Source organism: Anomaloglossus baeobatrachus, chromosome 3 (assembly GCF_048569485.1).
Source record: "Anomaloglossus baeobatrachus isolate aAnoBae1 chromosome 3, aAnoBae1.hap1, whole genome shotgun sequence".
NCBI classification, from domain to species: Eukaryota; Metazoa; Chordata; class Amphibia; order Anura; family Aromobatidae; genus Anomaloglossus; species Anomaloglossus baeobatrachus.
The window spans coordinates 282,999,567-283,012,815 of NC_134355.1; the positions used below are offsets into that span (position 1 = coordinate 282,999,567).

General features: G+C 54.4%; 1 protein-coding gene across 2 annotated transcripts in view; it reads left to right on the forward strand.

Annotated features, from left to right (window-relative positions):
* Positions 1–13,249, forward strand: part of MED23 (mediator complex subunit 23) — a 226,605-nt gene that overhangs the window by 115,169 nt on the left and 98,187 nt on the right. For both annotated transcript variants that reach the window (XM_075339880.1, XM_075339881.1), the window contains one exon: positions 1,547–1,721. In XM_075339880.1, the coding sequence (XP_075195995.1) occupies positions 1,547–1,721 (175 nt within the window). The remainder of the gene's footprint in view (positions 1–1,546; positions 1,722–13,249) is intronic.

Genomic DNA, 13,249 nt, shown 5'->3' on the forward strand with positions numbered 1-13,249 from the left:
ATCGCTCATCGGTGACATTGGGGTCCATTTCCAATTATCGTTGCAGCTTCAGGTACGATGTTGTTCAGCGTTCCTGCGGCAGCATACATTGCTATGTGTGACACCGCAGGAACGAGGAACCTCACCTTACCTGCAGCCGCCGGCAATGAGGAAGGAAGGAGGTGGGCGGGATGTTATGTCCCGCTCATCTCTGCCCCTCCACTTTGGGTGGTCGCTTAGTGACGTTGCTGTGACGCCGAACGAACCGGCCCCTTAGAAAGGAGACGGTTCGCCGGTCACAGCGACGTCGCTAGGCAGATAAGTAGTGTGACGGGTCCTCGCGATTTTGTGCACCACGGGCAGCAATTTGCCCATGATGCACAAACGATGGAGGCGGGTACACACGCTAGCGATCTATTTTCACATGGCAGCGTTTTACATCCGTTTTTGTAAGGCATATTTGGGAGAGGATCCAAAGTACGAAAGTCATACAGATGTTTGTTTTTAGTTTTGTCTAATAGGTGCTGATGTAAAAATGCTGCTAAAAATCTACAGGTGTGAATGATCCCTAGAGAGTTAGACAATGCGTGTATTCGTTATGCTCTTAGGGGTGCTTCACACACAGCGAGCTCGCTGCCGAGATCGCTGCTGAGTCACGCTTTTTGTGACGCAGCAGTGACCTCATTAGCGATCTCGCTGTGTGTGACACTGAGCAGCGATCTGGCCCCTGCTGCGAGATCGCTGCTCGTTACACACAGCCCTGGTTCGTTTTCTTCAAAGCCGCTCTCCCGCTGTGACACACAGATCGCTGTGTGTGACAGCGAGAGAGCGACAAATGAAGCGAGCAGGGAGCAGGAGCCGGCATCTGACAGCTGAGGTAAGCTGTATCCAAGATAAACATCGGGTAACCAAGGTGGTTACCCGATATTTACCTTAGTTACGAGCCTCTGCAGCTCTCACGCTGCCTGTGCTGCCGGCTCCGGCTCTCTGCACATGTAGCTGCTGTACACATCGGGTTAATTTACCCGATGTGTACAGCAGCTAGGAGAGCAAGGAGCCAGCGCTAAGCAGTGTGCGCGGCTCCCTGCTCTCTGCACATGTAGCTGCATTACACATCGGGTTAATTAACCCGATGTGTACTGTAGCTATGGTAGGAGAGCAAGGAGCCAGCGCTCAGTGTGCGCGGCTCCCTGCTCCCTGCACACACAGCTGTGCGCTGGTAACTAATGTAAACATCGGGTAACCATACCCGATGTTTACCTTAGTTACCAGTCTCCGCAGCTTCCAGACGGCAGCTCCGTGCAAGCGCAGCGTCGCTTGCACGTTGCTGCTGGCTGGGGGCTGTTCACTGGTCGCTGGTGAGATCTGCCTGTTTGACAGCTCACCAGCGACCATGTAGCGATGCAGCAGCGATCCTGACCAGGTCAGATCGCTGGTCGGATCGCTGCTGCATCGCTAAGTGTGAAGGTACCCTTAACCATTTACAAAGCCTATATTTTCTTGTAATCCAAACAATGTAGAAATCCAACTATTTTATCCACCATTTTTATTTTTTTTATTCTTTCAGGTCAATTGTTACCTACGGTGTTCAAGTCTCATTCATGGGGAATCCTTCATACCCTGCTGGAAATGTTTAGCTACCGAATGCACCATATCCAGCCTCACTATCGCGTTCAGCTCCTCAGTCACCTCCATTCACTCGCTGGAGTCCCACAGACCAATCAAAATCAGCTGCACCTTTGGTCAGTAATCGTGATCACAGTCGCTTTGTGCCAATTATACGGCTTAATGATGGTCTCCAGGACTATCCTCTTCACTTTTTAGTAGCTGTTGTGCTGGACGGAACGGCTCACAATAGCACAGTCCAGTTTTAGTAAATGGGAATCTGCTCCAATAGCAAAGCACAATTGTTAGGCCTAAGACATACGGCGTGAAAATCGGATCAAGTGGAATGCGATAAAACATCGCATTCCACTCGGACCAATATTAGCCCGCACACATGAGCGATTATTTTCTCAGCTCTAATCAGACCGAGAAAACAATCGCAGCATGCTGCATGTGCAATGCGATCCTTGTTTCTCTCGCACCCATTCAAGTCTATGAGACGAGAGAAAAATCGCACTGCACTCGCAGTACACCGGTGTAATGCGAGTGCAGAGCGGAAATGGAAATAGGCGGCAACGGAGGAGAGAGGGAGATAAATCCCTCCCCTCTGCAGCACAGGCCCGCCCCTCCGAAGCACCTGCCTGCCCCTCCTCGGTGCCGGCCCTCCCCTCCTCAGAGCCCCACCCCACAGCTGAGGTCAGATCGCATGATCGGACCTCAGTCGCAGTGACACTCGCATGACAGTCGGCTCCTGCTGTGCTACCAACGTGAGCCGAGTGTCATGTGAGAATCGCAGTTGATCCCAGTGTGGCCCCGGCCTTACTAAAAGGGAGGCAATGCACAAATATTCTTTTCTGGTGCTAAGAGTTTGACAATCGCTGCTCTAATATTGATGACCTGTTGACTATACTTTAGTCACGGATAACATACAAAATCTACTTTGCTGAGCTTTGAATACGGATTTGTTTTACCCCCTTTTTAACGCCGGCCACTGTAAATGTATGTCGGCTGCGTGCTTTCTCTGTGAGTAAGCTCAAAACCTGAGCCTGGTCTAAGCTTTCTTTGTCGCTCCATTGGGAGACCCAGACAATTGGGTGTATAGCTTCTGCCTCCGGAGGCCACACAAAGTATTACACTTTAAAAAGTGTAACCCCTCCCCTCTGCCTATACACCCTCCCGTGCATCACGGGCTCCTCAGTTTTATGCTTTGTGTGGAAGGAGGCACACATCCACTCATGCATTCTCATATTAGTTATGTCGGTTGGAAGAAAAGAGGGCCCCCACGGGGCTCCCGGCATGTTCCCTTCTCACCCCACTATGTCGGCGGTGTTGTTAAGGTTGAGGTACCCATTGCGGGTACAAAGGCCGGAGCCTCATGCCGTCTCCTTCACCATCCCTTAGCGGCTCTGGGAGAAGTGGGATCCTGACCGGTCATCCATTCACTGGGACCGGGCTCCCTCCGCAGCCCCTGTGGGAATCTGTCGTACAGGAGTCTATTCATCCTCAGGGACCGGGCCCTGCATCTATAAGGTACTCTGTGTCCCCATGGGGACTGTGCATGGAGCGCCTTTCTCCCGGACGCTGCAGCAGCTGCTGTTTTGTGAAGACCGGCGGACTTCCGCGCCTGCTTGTCGGCCGCGGTCTTAAATTTAGTCCCCGGCTTCATTGCGGCCTAGTAGCAAAAATCCCGCCCCCGGGCCTGCCTGTCAGGGGTAAGGGCGGGACTGCCGACCTGACGTCGGATGTGAGGGCCGGAGCATCCTGTATGTTTCCTCCCCCCTCACTGATCACTGGGGACCCCAGATTCCCGCACTTTTTCTAGCACCGCCCACGGCTCCACTCCTCCCCTGAGAGCCCCGGCAGCCATGTTTTTGGCATTCTGCCGGTGGAGGATTATCAGGGAAGAGCTCTGCAGCTCTGGGAGACCTAAGGCAGGGAATCTGGAGGACACACACTCCGCTTTTTAGCGGTCGGTAAGCCACACTGGTCACCCGGTGCTGGTCCCCCTAGGGTGCCGGAATAGATACATATTCTTTATAGATATTTCTGTTCGGTCGGGCTGTATACCCTTTCCCATATACCCTCAGTGATCACTCTCCTAGGAGACAACAGCATGTCATCCACAAGGAGCAAAGGTGCTAAGGCACGGGGTTTTTCTTTGTCGCTCCATTGGGAGACCCAGACAATTGGGTGTATAGCTACTGCCTCCGGAGGCCACACAAAGTATTACACTCAAAAGTGTAAACCCCTCCCCTCTGCTATACACCCTCCCGTGCATCACGGGCTCCTCAGTTTTTATGCTTTGTGCGAAGGAGGCTGACATCCAAGCATAGCTCCACATCTTAGTCAGCAGCAGCTGCTGACTAGGTCGGATGGAAGAAAAGAGGGCCCATATCAGGGCCCCCAGCATGCTCCCTTCTCACCCCACTCTTGTCGGCGGTGTTGTTAAGGTTGAGGTACCCATTGCGGGTACATAGGCAGGAGCCACATGCTGTTTTCCTTCCCCATACCTTGATGGGCTCTGGGTGAAGTGGGATCCTAATCGGTCTCCAGGCACTGGGACCGTGCTCCCTCCGCAGCCCCTGGGGAATTTGCTGGACAGGAGCCGGGTGTCATCAGGGACATGGCCCTGCTACTGTGAGGTACTCTGTGTCCCCGTGGGGACCGCGCATGGAGCGCTTGTGCCATACACACTGCAGCACTGCTGGGTGTGTTAGTGCGCCGGGGACTACCGCGCCGGCCGTGCTTATTTGCCGGCCGCGCTTATAACTTTAGTCCCCGGCTTTTGCGGCCTAGTTTCGCTTATTCCCGCCCACAGGCCTGCCAGTCAGGGGAAGGGCGGGACGCTGCACAGGACGGCAGCACTGAGGGCTGGAGCATACTCTGTATCCTCCCCCCCCTCACTCAGCACAGTGGGGCACTAGATTCCCGCACTTTCTAGGGCACGCCCACGGCCCCCTCCTCCCCACAGAACGCCGGCAGCCATTACTGTCAGCACTTCTGACGCTGGAGAGGAGAGACAACATCAGGGGGGCCCGGGCACGGATTCTGGTGATCACACAACCGCTGTGAGCGGTCGGTAAGCAGCACCTGAGGTGCTGGCCCCACTGAGTGCCGAAGTGTACATATATATATATATATATATATATATATATATATATATATATATATATATATATATATATATATATATATATATATATATATATATATATATATATATATATATATATATATATATATATATATATATATATATATATATATATGCTTGTTGTATGGTCGCACTGTTGATTTTTGGCTACTTCTAGAGAAGCCTTACAGTCCAGCCCCGGGCACTGTTCAATCATTATACCACCCCCGGACCTGCCAGTCAGGAGGAAGGGCGGGACAGTCGGGCTGACGCCGACAGTGAGGGCCGGAGCACACTTCGCTGTCCTCCGCCCCCCTCACTAATCACGCTACGGAACTGATCCCCTCAAGGACTCAGTGTCCCCTTGGGGACGGCGCAGAGAGCAGCTTCGCCTCAGACTTGGCGACTACCGCGCTGACCGCGCCTGCTGGCCGGCCGCGGTCGTTAACTTTAGTTCCCGGCTTTTGCGGCCTAGCGCCTTAAACTCCCGTCCCTGGCCCTGCCAGTCAGGGGGAAGGGCGGGACGGTCAGTCGGAGGCTAGCAGTGACGGCTGGAGCACACTTGGCTGTCCTCCGCCTCCCTCACGTTTCGCTCAGGGCACCAGATTCCCGCACTTTTGGGGTTACGCCCACGGTTCCCCCTTCCACGCCGACAGCCATGTTTTCAGCAGCACATACTGCTTCAGGGTCGGTACACCAGGGGGCTTCTTCTCGATGCTGGGCCCCCTAGAGTGATGAACTGTATATGTGATTCACTGTATATATGGCTATATAATGTTTGAATGCAGTTTCACTGGTTGAGCTTCGCCGGCGTTCCCTGTCCAGGCGGCAGGGACAGAGTTACAGCTTTGCTGAGAAACTCTCTGGGTCATTTTCACTATCCATGTCTCAGGCTATGGACAAATGGTCGGCTAAGAGACTAGGAGTTTGCAGTCCAGACCGGCCCCTTACACAGGCCCCGGGCACTGCGGGATCGCCCCAGGCCTCCCTCGGTCTGCGACGAAGCGTGTTCCTGGGGTGGCCTCTAGTTATTACGTGGTAAACTCCAGCACGAACCGCAGTCCCAGTCCGGCTAAGCAGCCTTGCTTGGAATCTTCCCCGACTTCTAGGGTCTCAGCTTGAGGACCCTCTAGAGGATGGGGCGGAGGTCGCAACCCAGGACTCTGTCCGGACGTGGCTCTCAAGGCTTCACAGATTCTGTCCAGAAGCACACCTTCCCGGACAAGCGTTTTACTGAACGCCTTATAACACACGTTGTCCCTTCCCCTCTGACGTTGTTAAGGTTTCGGCTCAGTGTCATAAGGTGCCCGCCAGTCTCGGACTGGCGGCTAGATCAGTAGTAGCAGTGGCTGGCGGGTCCACGCTCATGAATGCCACGGACAGACAGATAGAACTCCTAATGGGATCCATCTATGAAGCCATAGGCGCGTCCGTTGCCCCAGCCTCTGCAGGGGTGGGCACTCCAGGCTATCTCAGCTGCTCTGTCTCAGATCAATGCGGTCATCCTGTGCTCCGCAATTAGCGTCTTTGACGTCTCAGGCGGTGGTATTTTCATCCTCCGCCGTGCACAGAGAACCTTTTCTGCATGGCGGTCCAGGTCAGGGGAGTGGTCCCCACATGTCCAAGACCGATGTAGGAGACATTCTGTCTTACGGTCACAGGATAGAGCTCAGTTCTCGTCCTCCGACTCGTTGCTTCACAGCATCTCCATCCCCCGAGCGAGCCAATGCACGTTTCCAGTTGGGGAACACTCCGAAGACAGGAGGAGTTGCGATCCTCGTTCCCCTTCAAGAACGTAGTCGCGGCTTTTTACTCCAGCTTGTTCGTGGTACCAGATAGGACGGATCACTCCGCCCCGTTCTGGACTTCACACGGCTCAACGGACTGAGAACCTGACGGTTCCGGAGGGAATCTCTCCGCTTGCCATCACCTTTGATGGCCCAAGGAGGTTTCCTAACATCAATCGACATCAGGGATGCTTATTTCCACGTGCCGATTGTACCAGATCATCAGCGCTTCCTGCGCTTCGCCATAGGGTACGAACACCTTCAGTTCGTGGCACTAACTTTCGGCCTACGGGCCTTCACCAAGGTCATGACAACGGTGGTACCGGTCCTACTCTCTCAGGCAATCTGCTGGTCAAGGCCCCCTCTCGGATGGCATGCCAACACAGACTGAACATTGCTCTAGAGACTCTCCAGAGATTCGGGTGGTTCATCAATTTTTCCTAAAGTCAAAATTGACACCGGCCCAATCACTGACATATCTCGGCATGGAGTTTTCATACTCTCTCAGTGATAGTGAAGCTTCCGCTGGACAAACAGCGTTCACTACAGACAGGGGTGCAATCGTTCCTTCGAGCCCAGTCACACCCTTGAGGCGCCTCATGCACTTCCTAGAGAAGTTGGTGGCAGCAATAGAGGCAGCTCCGTTTGCGCAGATTCATCTGCGCCCACTTTAATGGGACTTTCTCCGCAAATGGGACAGCAAATCGACGTCCCTCGACAAGAACGTTGCTCCTTCTCGGGCAGCCATGGCCTCCCTTCTGTGGTGGCTTCTTCCCACTCTTGTCGCAGGAAAAATCCTTCCTGCCCACATCCTGGGCTGTGGTCACGGCGGACGCGAGTCTGTCAGGGAGTCTTCCTCCACCACAGGGCTCAGGGTACATGGACTCAGCAGAGTCCTCCCTCCAGATCAATGTTCTGGAGATAAGGACAGTGTTCTAGCCCTAATAGCGTTCCAGCCATGGCTGGAAGGCAGGCAGATCCGAATTCAGTCGGACAACGCCACGGCGGTGGCATACATCAACCACCAAGGCGGCACAAGCAGTCGGCAAGCCTTCCAGCAAGTCCGGCGGATTCTGCTGTGGGTGGAAGCCACAGCCTCCACCATCTCCGCAGTTCACATCCCGGGCGTAGAAAACTGGGAAGCAGATTTTCTCAGTCGCCAGGGCATGGACGCAGGGGAATGGTCTCTTCGACCGGACGTGTTTCAAGAGATTGTTGCCGCTGGGGGAGGCCGGACGTCGACCTATTGGCGTCCCGGCACAACAACAAGGTCCCGGCATGCAGGGCACGTTCTCAAGATCACAGAGCTCTGGCGGCAGACGCATTCTGAATTCTGCGGCCCTCAACCTGACTGCGTAGCCATTGAGTACTGGATCCTAGCGTCTTCAGGGTTATCTCAAGAGGTCATGGCCACTATGAGACAGGCCAAGAAACCAACGTCCGCCAAGATCTACCACAGGACGTGGAAGATCTTCTTATCCTGGTGCTCTGATCAGAGTTTTACTCTCTGGCCATTCGCCTTGCCCACTTTCTGTCCTTCCTTCAATCCGGAATGGAAAAGGGGTTGTCTCTCGGTTCCCTTAAGGGACAAGTTTCGGCGCTTTCTGTGTTTGTGTTTCAAAAGCGTCTAGCCAAACTCCCTCAGGTACGCACGTTCCTGCAGGGGGTTTGCCACATAGTCCCTCCTTACAAGCGTCGGCTAGAACCCTGGGATCGGAACAGGGTGATACCGGCTCTTCAGAATCCACCCTTCGAGCCAATGAGGGATATTCTCTTTCACGCCTTTCGCAGAGGGTGGTCTTCCTAGTGGCAGTCACGTCACTCCGCAGAGTGTCTGACATAGCAGCACTGTCATGTAAAGTCCCCCTTCCTGGTGTTTCACCAGGACAAGCTGGTTCTGCGTTCGGTTCTGGAATTTCTCCCGAAGGTGGTATCCTCTGTTCATCTCAATCAGGATATCTTCTTACCTTCTTTTTGTCTCATCCGGTTCACCAACGTGAAAAGGATTTGCACTTGTTAGGTCTGGTGAGAGCACTCAGACTCTACATTTCTTGTACGGCGCCCCTGCGCCGCTCGTATGCGCTCTTGTCCTTGTCGCTGACCAGCGTAAAGGGTCGCAAGCTCCCAAGTCAACTTGGCTCGGTGGATCAAGGAACCAATTCTTGAAGCCTACCGTTCTGCTGGGCTTCCGGTTCCTTCAAGGCTGAAGACCCATTCTCCCAGAGCCGTGGGTGCGTCCTGGGCGTTGCTGCACCAGGCTACGGCTCAGCAGGTGTGTCAGGCGACTACCTGGTTGAGTCTGCACGCTTTCACGGAGCACTATCTAGTGCATACCTACGCTCGGCAGATGCCAGCTTAGGTAGGCGAGTCCTTCAGGCGGCGGTTGCCCACCTGTAGGAAGGGGCCGTTTTACGGCTCTATTACGAGGTATTCTTTTACCCACCCAGGGACTGCTTTTGGACGTCCCAATTGTCTGGGTCTCCCAATGGAGCGACAAAGAAGAAGGGAATTTTATTTACTTACCGTAAATTCCTTTTCTTCTAGCTCCAATTGGGAGACCCAGCACCCGCCCCTGTTCCCTTCGGGCTGTTATTCTTTGTGTACACATGTTGTTCAGATTGAATTGTTCTTGGTCATGGTTTCAGTTCTCCGAACATCCTTCGGATTGAATTTACCTTAGACCAATTTATAAGTTTCCTCCTTCCTGCTTTTGCACCAAAACTGAGGAGCCCGTGATGCACGGGAGGGTGTATAGCAGAGGGGAGGGGTTTACACTTTTGAGTGTAATACTTTGTGTGGCCTCCGGAGGCAGTAGCTATACACCCAATTGTCTGGGTCTCCCAATTGGAGCTAGAAGAAAAGGAATTTACGGTAAGTAAACAAAATTCCCTTCTTTTGCGGCCTGTACCTCTTGTGGGGCTATGTTACCTGCGGGTTCCACCTACCCTCACTGTGAGCAATGCTCTGCCCCTGTTTCGCTTGCTCAGCCGGAGCCTAGGTCACTAGTGGGCCCCTCGGCTCAGGTAGACCCTCCTGCTCCCCCTGTCCAGGCGGCAGGGACAGAGTTTGCTGCTTTGGCTGAGAAACTCTGAGTCACTCTCACGATCCATGGCTCAGTCTATGGACAAATGGTCTGCCAAGCTGCTAGAAGCTTTGCAGTCCAGACCGGTCCTTACACAGGCCCCGGTCCCTGTTGGATCGTCGCCTCCAGGCCCCTCTCGGTCCGCGCCGCAGCGTGCTCCCAGGTTGGGCCCTAGGTCCCACGCGGAGGACTCCGGCCCGGACCACAGTCCCAGACCGGCTAAGCGGGCTCGCTGGGAATCTTCCCCGACTTCCTCACGCTGCTCGGGTTCCCAGCTTGAGGACTCTCTGGAGGACGAGGCGGACGTCGCAGCTCAGGGCTCTGAACCTGACGTTTCCCTCAATCTTGATACACCTGAAGGGGACGCCTTAGTAAATGATCTTATCTCGTCCATCAACCAGGTGTTAGATCTGTCTCCCCCACCTCCACCTGTAAAGGAGTCGGCTTCTCAGCAGGAGAAACATCAGTTTCGGTTCCCCAAACGTACACGGAGTGCGTTTTTCGATCACTCTAACTTCAGAGATGCTGTCCAGAACCCCAGAGCAGTTCCGGACAAGCGCTTTACTAAGCGCCTTACTGACACACGTTACCCCTTCCCCTCTGACGTAGTTAAGGGTTGGGCTCAATGTCCCAAGGTGGATCCTCCAGTCTCTAGATTGGCGGCTAGATCTGTGGTATCGGTTGCAGATGGTTCATCGCTAAAAGATGCCACTGACAGGCAGAGCTCCTGGTGAAGTCCATCTATGAAGCCACGGGCGCGTCTTTTGCCCCGGCCTTTGCAGCCGTGTGGGCACTCCAAGCTATCTCAGCTTGTCTGGCTGAGATTAATGCAGTCACACGTAATTCTGCTCCGCAGGTTGCGTCTCTGACTTCTCAAGCGTCAGCTTTTTCTTCCTACGCCATGAACGCAGTCCTAGACTCTGCTAGCCGTACAGCGGTGGCATCTGCTAATTCTGTGGCAGTCCGCAGGGCCATGTGGCTGCGCGAATGGAAGGCAGACTCGGCCTCCAAGAGATTCTTAACCGGTTTGCCGTTTTCTGGCGAACGATTGTTTGGCGAACGATTGGATGAGATTATTAAGGAATCCAAGGGAAAGGACTCCTCCTTACCCCAATCCAAACCTAAGAGACCTCAGCAACGGAAAATTCAATCGAGGTTTCGGTCCTTTCGTCCCTCCGCCAAGTCCCAATCCTCTTCGTCCGGCAGGCCGGAGAAAGGCCAGAGGAACTCCTATGCGTGGCGGTCTAAGTCACGCCCCCAAAAGGCCGCCGGAGGCTCTGCCTCCAAGGCGGCCTCCTCATGACTCTCGGCATCCCCGAACCGCATCCTCGGTCGGTGGCAGGCTCTCCCGCTATTGCGACGCCTGGTGGCCACATGTTCAAGACCGATGGGTGAGAGACATTCTGTCTCACGGTTACAGGATAGAGTTCAGCTCTCGTCCTCCGACTCGTTTCTTCAGAACCTCTCCGCCCCCCGCTCGGGCCGACGCACTTTTTCAGGCAGTGGACGCTCTGAAGACTGAAGGAGTTGTGATCCCTGTTCCCCCTCAGGAATAGGGTCGCGGCTTTTACTCCAACTTGTTCGTGGTGCCAAAGAAGGACGGATCATTCCGTCCCGTTCTGGACCTCAAACTACTCAACAGACATGTGAGCACCAGATGGTTTCGGATGGAATCTCTCCGCTCGGTCATCGCCTCGATGTCACAAGGAGACTTCCTAGCATCGATCGACATCAAAGATGCTTATCTCCACGTGCCGATCGCACCCGAACATCAACGCTTCTTGCGTTTCGCCATCGGGGATGAACACCTTCAGTTCGTGGCATTGCCTTTCGGCCTGGCGACAGCCCCACGGGTATTCACCAAAGTTATGGCATCCGTTGTGGCGGTCCTACACTCTCAGGGCCACTCGGTGATTCCCTACTTAGACGATCTCCTAGTCAGGGCACCTTCTCGGGTGGCGTGTCAACACAGCCTTACCGTCGCTCTGGCGACTCTCCAGCAGTTCGGGTGGATAATCAACTTCCCAAAATCCAAGTTGACACCGACCCAATCACTGACTTACCACGGGATGGAGTTTCATACACAGTCAGCGGTAGTCAAGCTACCGCTGGACAAACAGCTGTCTCTGCAGGCAGTTGTGCAATCTCTTCTTCGGGGGTCAGTCACACCCCTTGAGGCGCCTCATGCACTTCCTGGGAAAGATGGTGGCAGCGATGGAGGCAGTGCCGTTCGCGCAATTCCATCTGCGGCCACTCCAATGGGACATTCTCCGCAATTGGGACAGGAGGTCGACTTCCCTCGACAGGAACGTCTCGCTGTCCCTTGCAACCAAGACGTCCCTTCAGTGGTGGCTCCTTCCCAATTCTCTATCGCAAGGAAAATCCTTCCTACCCCCAACCTGGGCTGTGGTCACCACGGACGCGAGCCTGTCAGGGTGGGGAGCGGTTTTCCTCCACCACAGGGCTCAGGGAACCTGGACTCCGGTAGAGTCTTCCCTTCAGATCAATGTTCTGGAGATAAGGGCAGTGTATCTAGCCCTAGTGGCTTTCCATCGGTGGCTGGAAGGCAGACAGATCCGTATACAGTCGGACAACGCCACTGCCGTCGCATACATCAACCACCAGGGCGGCACTCGCAGTCGTCAGGCCTTCCAGGAAGTCAGGCGGATTCTGCAGTGGGTGGAAGCCACAGCCTCCACGATCTCCGCAGCTTACATCCCGGGCGTAGAAAACTGGGAAGCAGATTTTCTCAGTCGTCAGGGCATGGACGCGGGGGAATGGTCTCTTCACCCAGACGTGTTTCGAGAGATCTGTCGCCGCTGGGGAACGCCGGACGTCGTTCTCATGGCGTCACGGCACAACAACAAAGTCCCGGCATTTATGGCCCGGTCCCAAGATCACAGAGCTCTGGCGGCGGACGCATTAGTTCAGGATTGGTCGCAGTTTCGACTGCCTTATGTATTTCCTCCTCTGGCGATGCTGCCCAGAGTGTTACGCAAGATCAGGTCCGACTGTCGTCGCGCCATTCTCGTCGCTCCAGATTGGCCGAGGCGATCGTGGTACCCGGATCTGTGGCATCTCACGGTGGGTCAACCGTGGGCGCTTCCAGACCGCCCAGACTTGCTGTCGCAAGGGCCGTTTTTCCATCTGAATTTTGTGGCCCTCAACCTGACTGTGTGGCCATTGAGTCCTGGCTCCTAGCATCTTCAGGATTATCTCAGGATGTCATTGCTACCATGAGACAGGCCAGGAAACCAACGTCCGCCAAGATCTATTACAGGTCTTGGCAAATCTTATCCTGGTGCTCTGATAACGGTTTCTCTCCATGGCCGTTTGCCTTACCCACTTTTCTTTCATTCCTTCAATCCGGAATGGACAAGGGTTTGTCACAAGGCTCTCTCAAGGGACAAGTATCGGCGCTCTCCGTATTTTTTCAAAAGCGCCTGGCCAGGCTTCCGCAGGTCCGCACGTTCCTGCAGGGAGTTTGCCACATAGTCCCACCTTACAAGCGTCCGCTGGAACCCTGGGACCTCAACAGGGTGCTAACGGCTCTTCAGAAACCACCTTTCGAGCCGCTGCGGGATGTCTCTTTATCACGTCTTTCGCAGAAGGTGGCATTTCTAGTGGCAGTTACATCACTCCGAAGAGTGTCGGAGCTTGCAG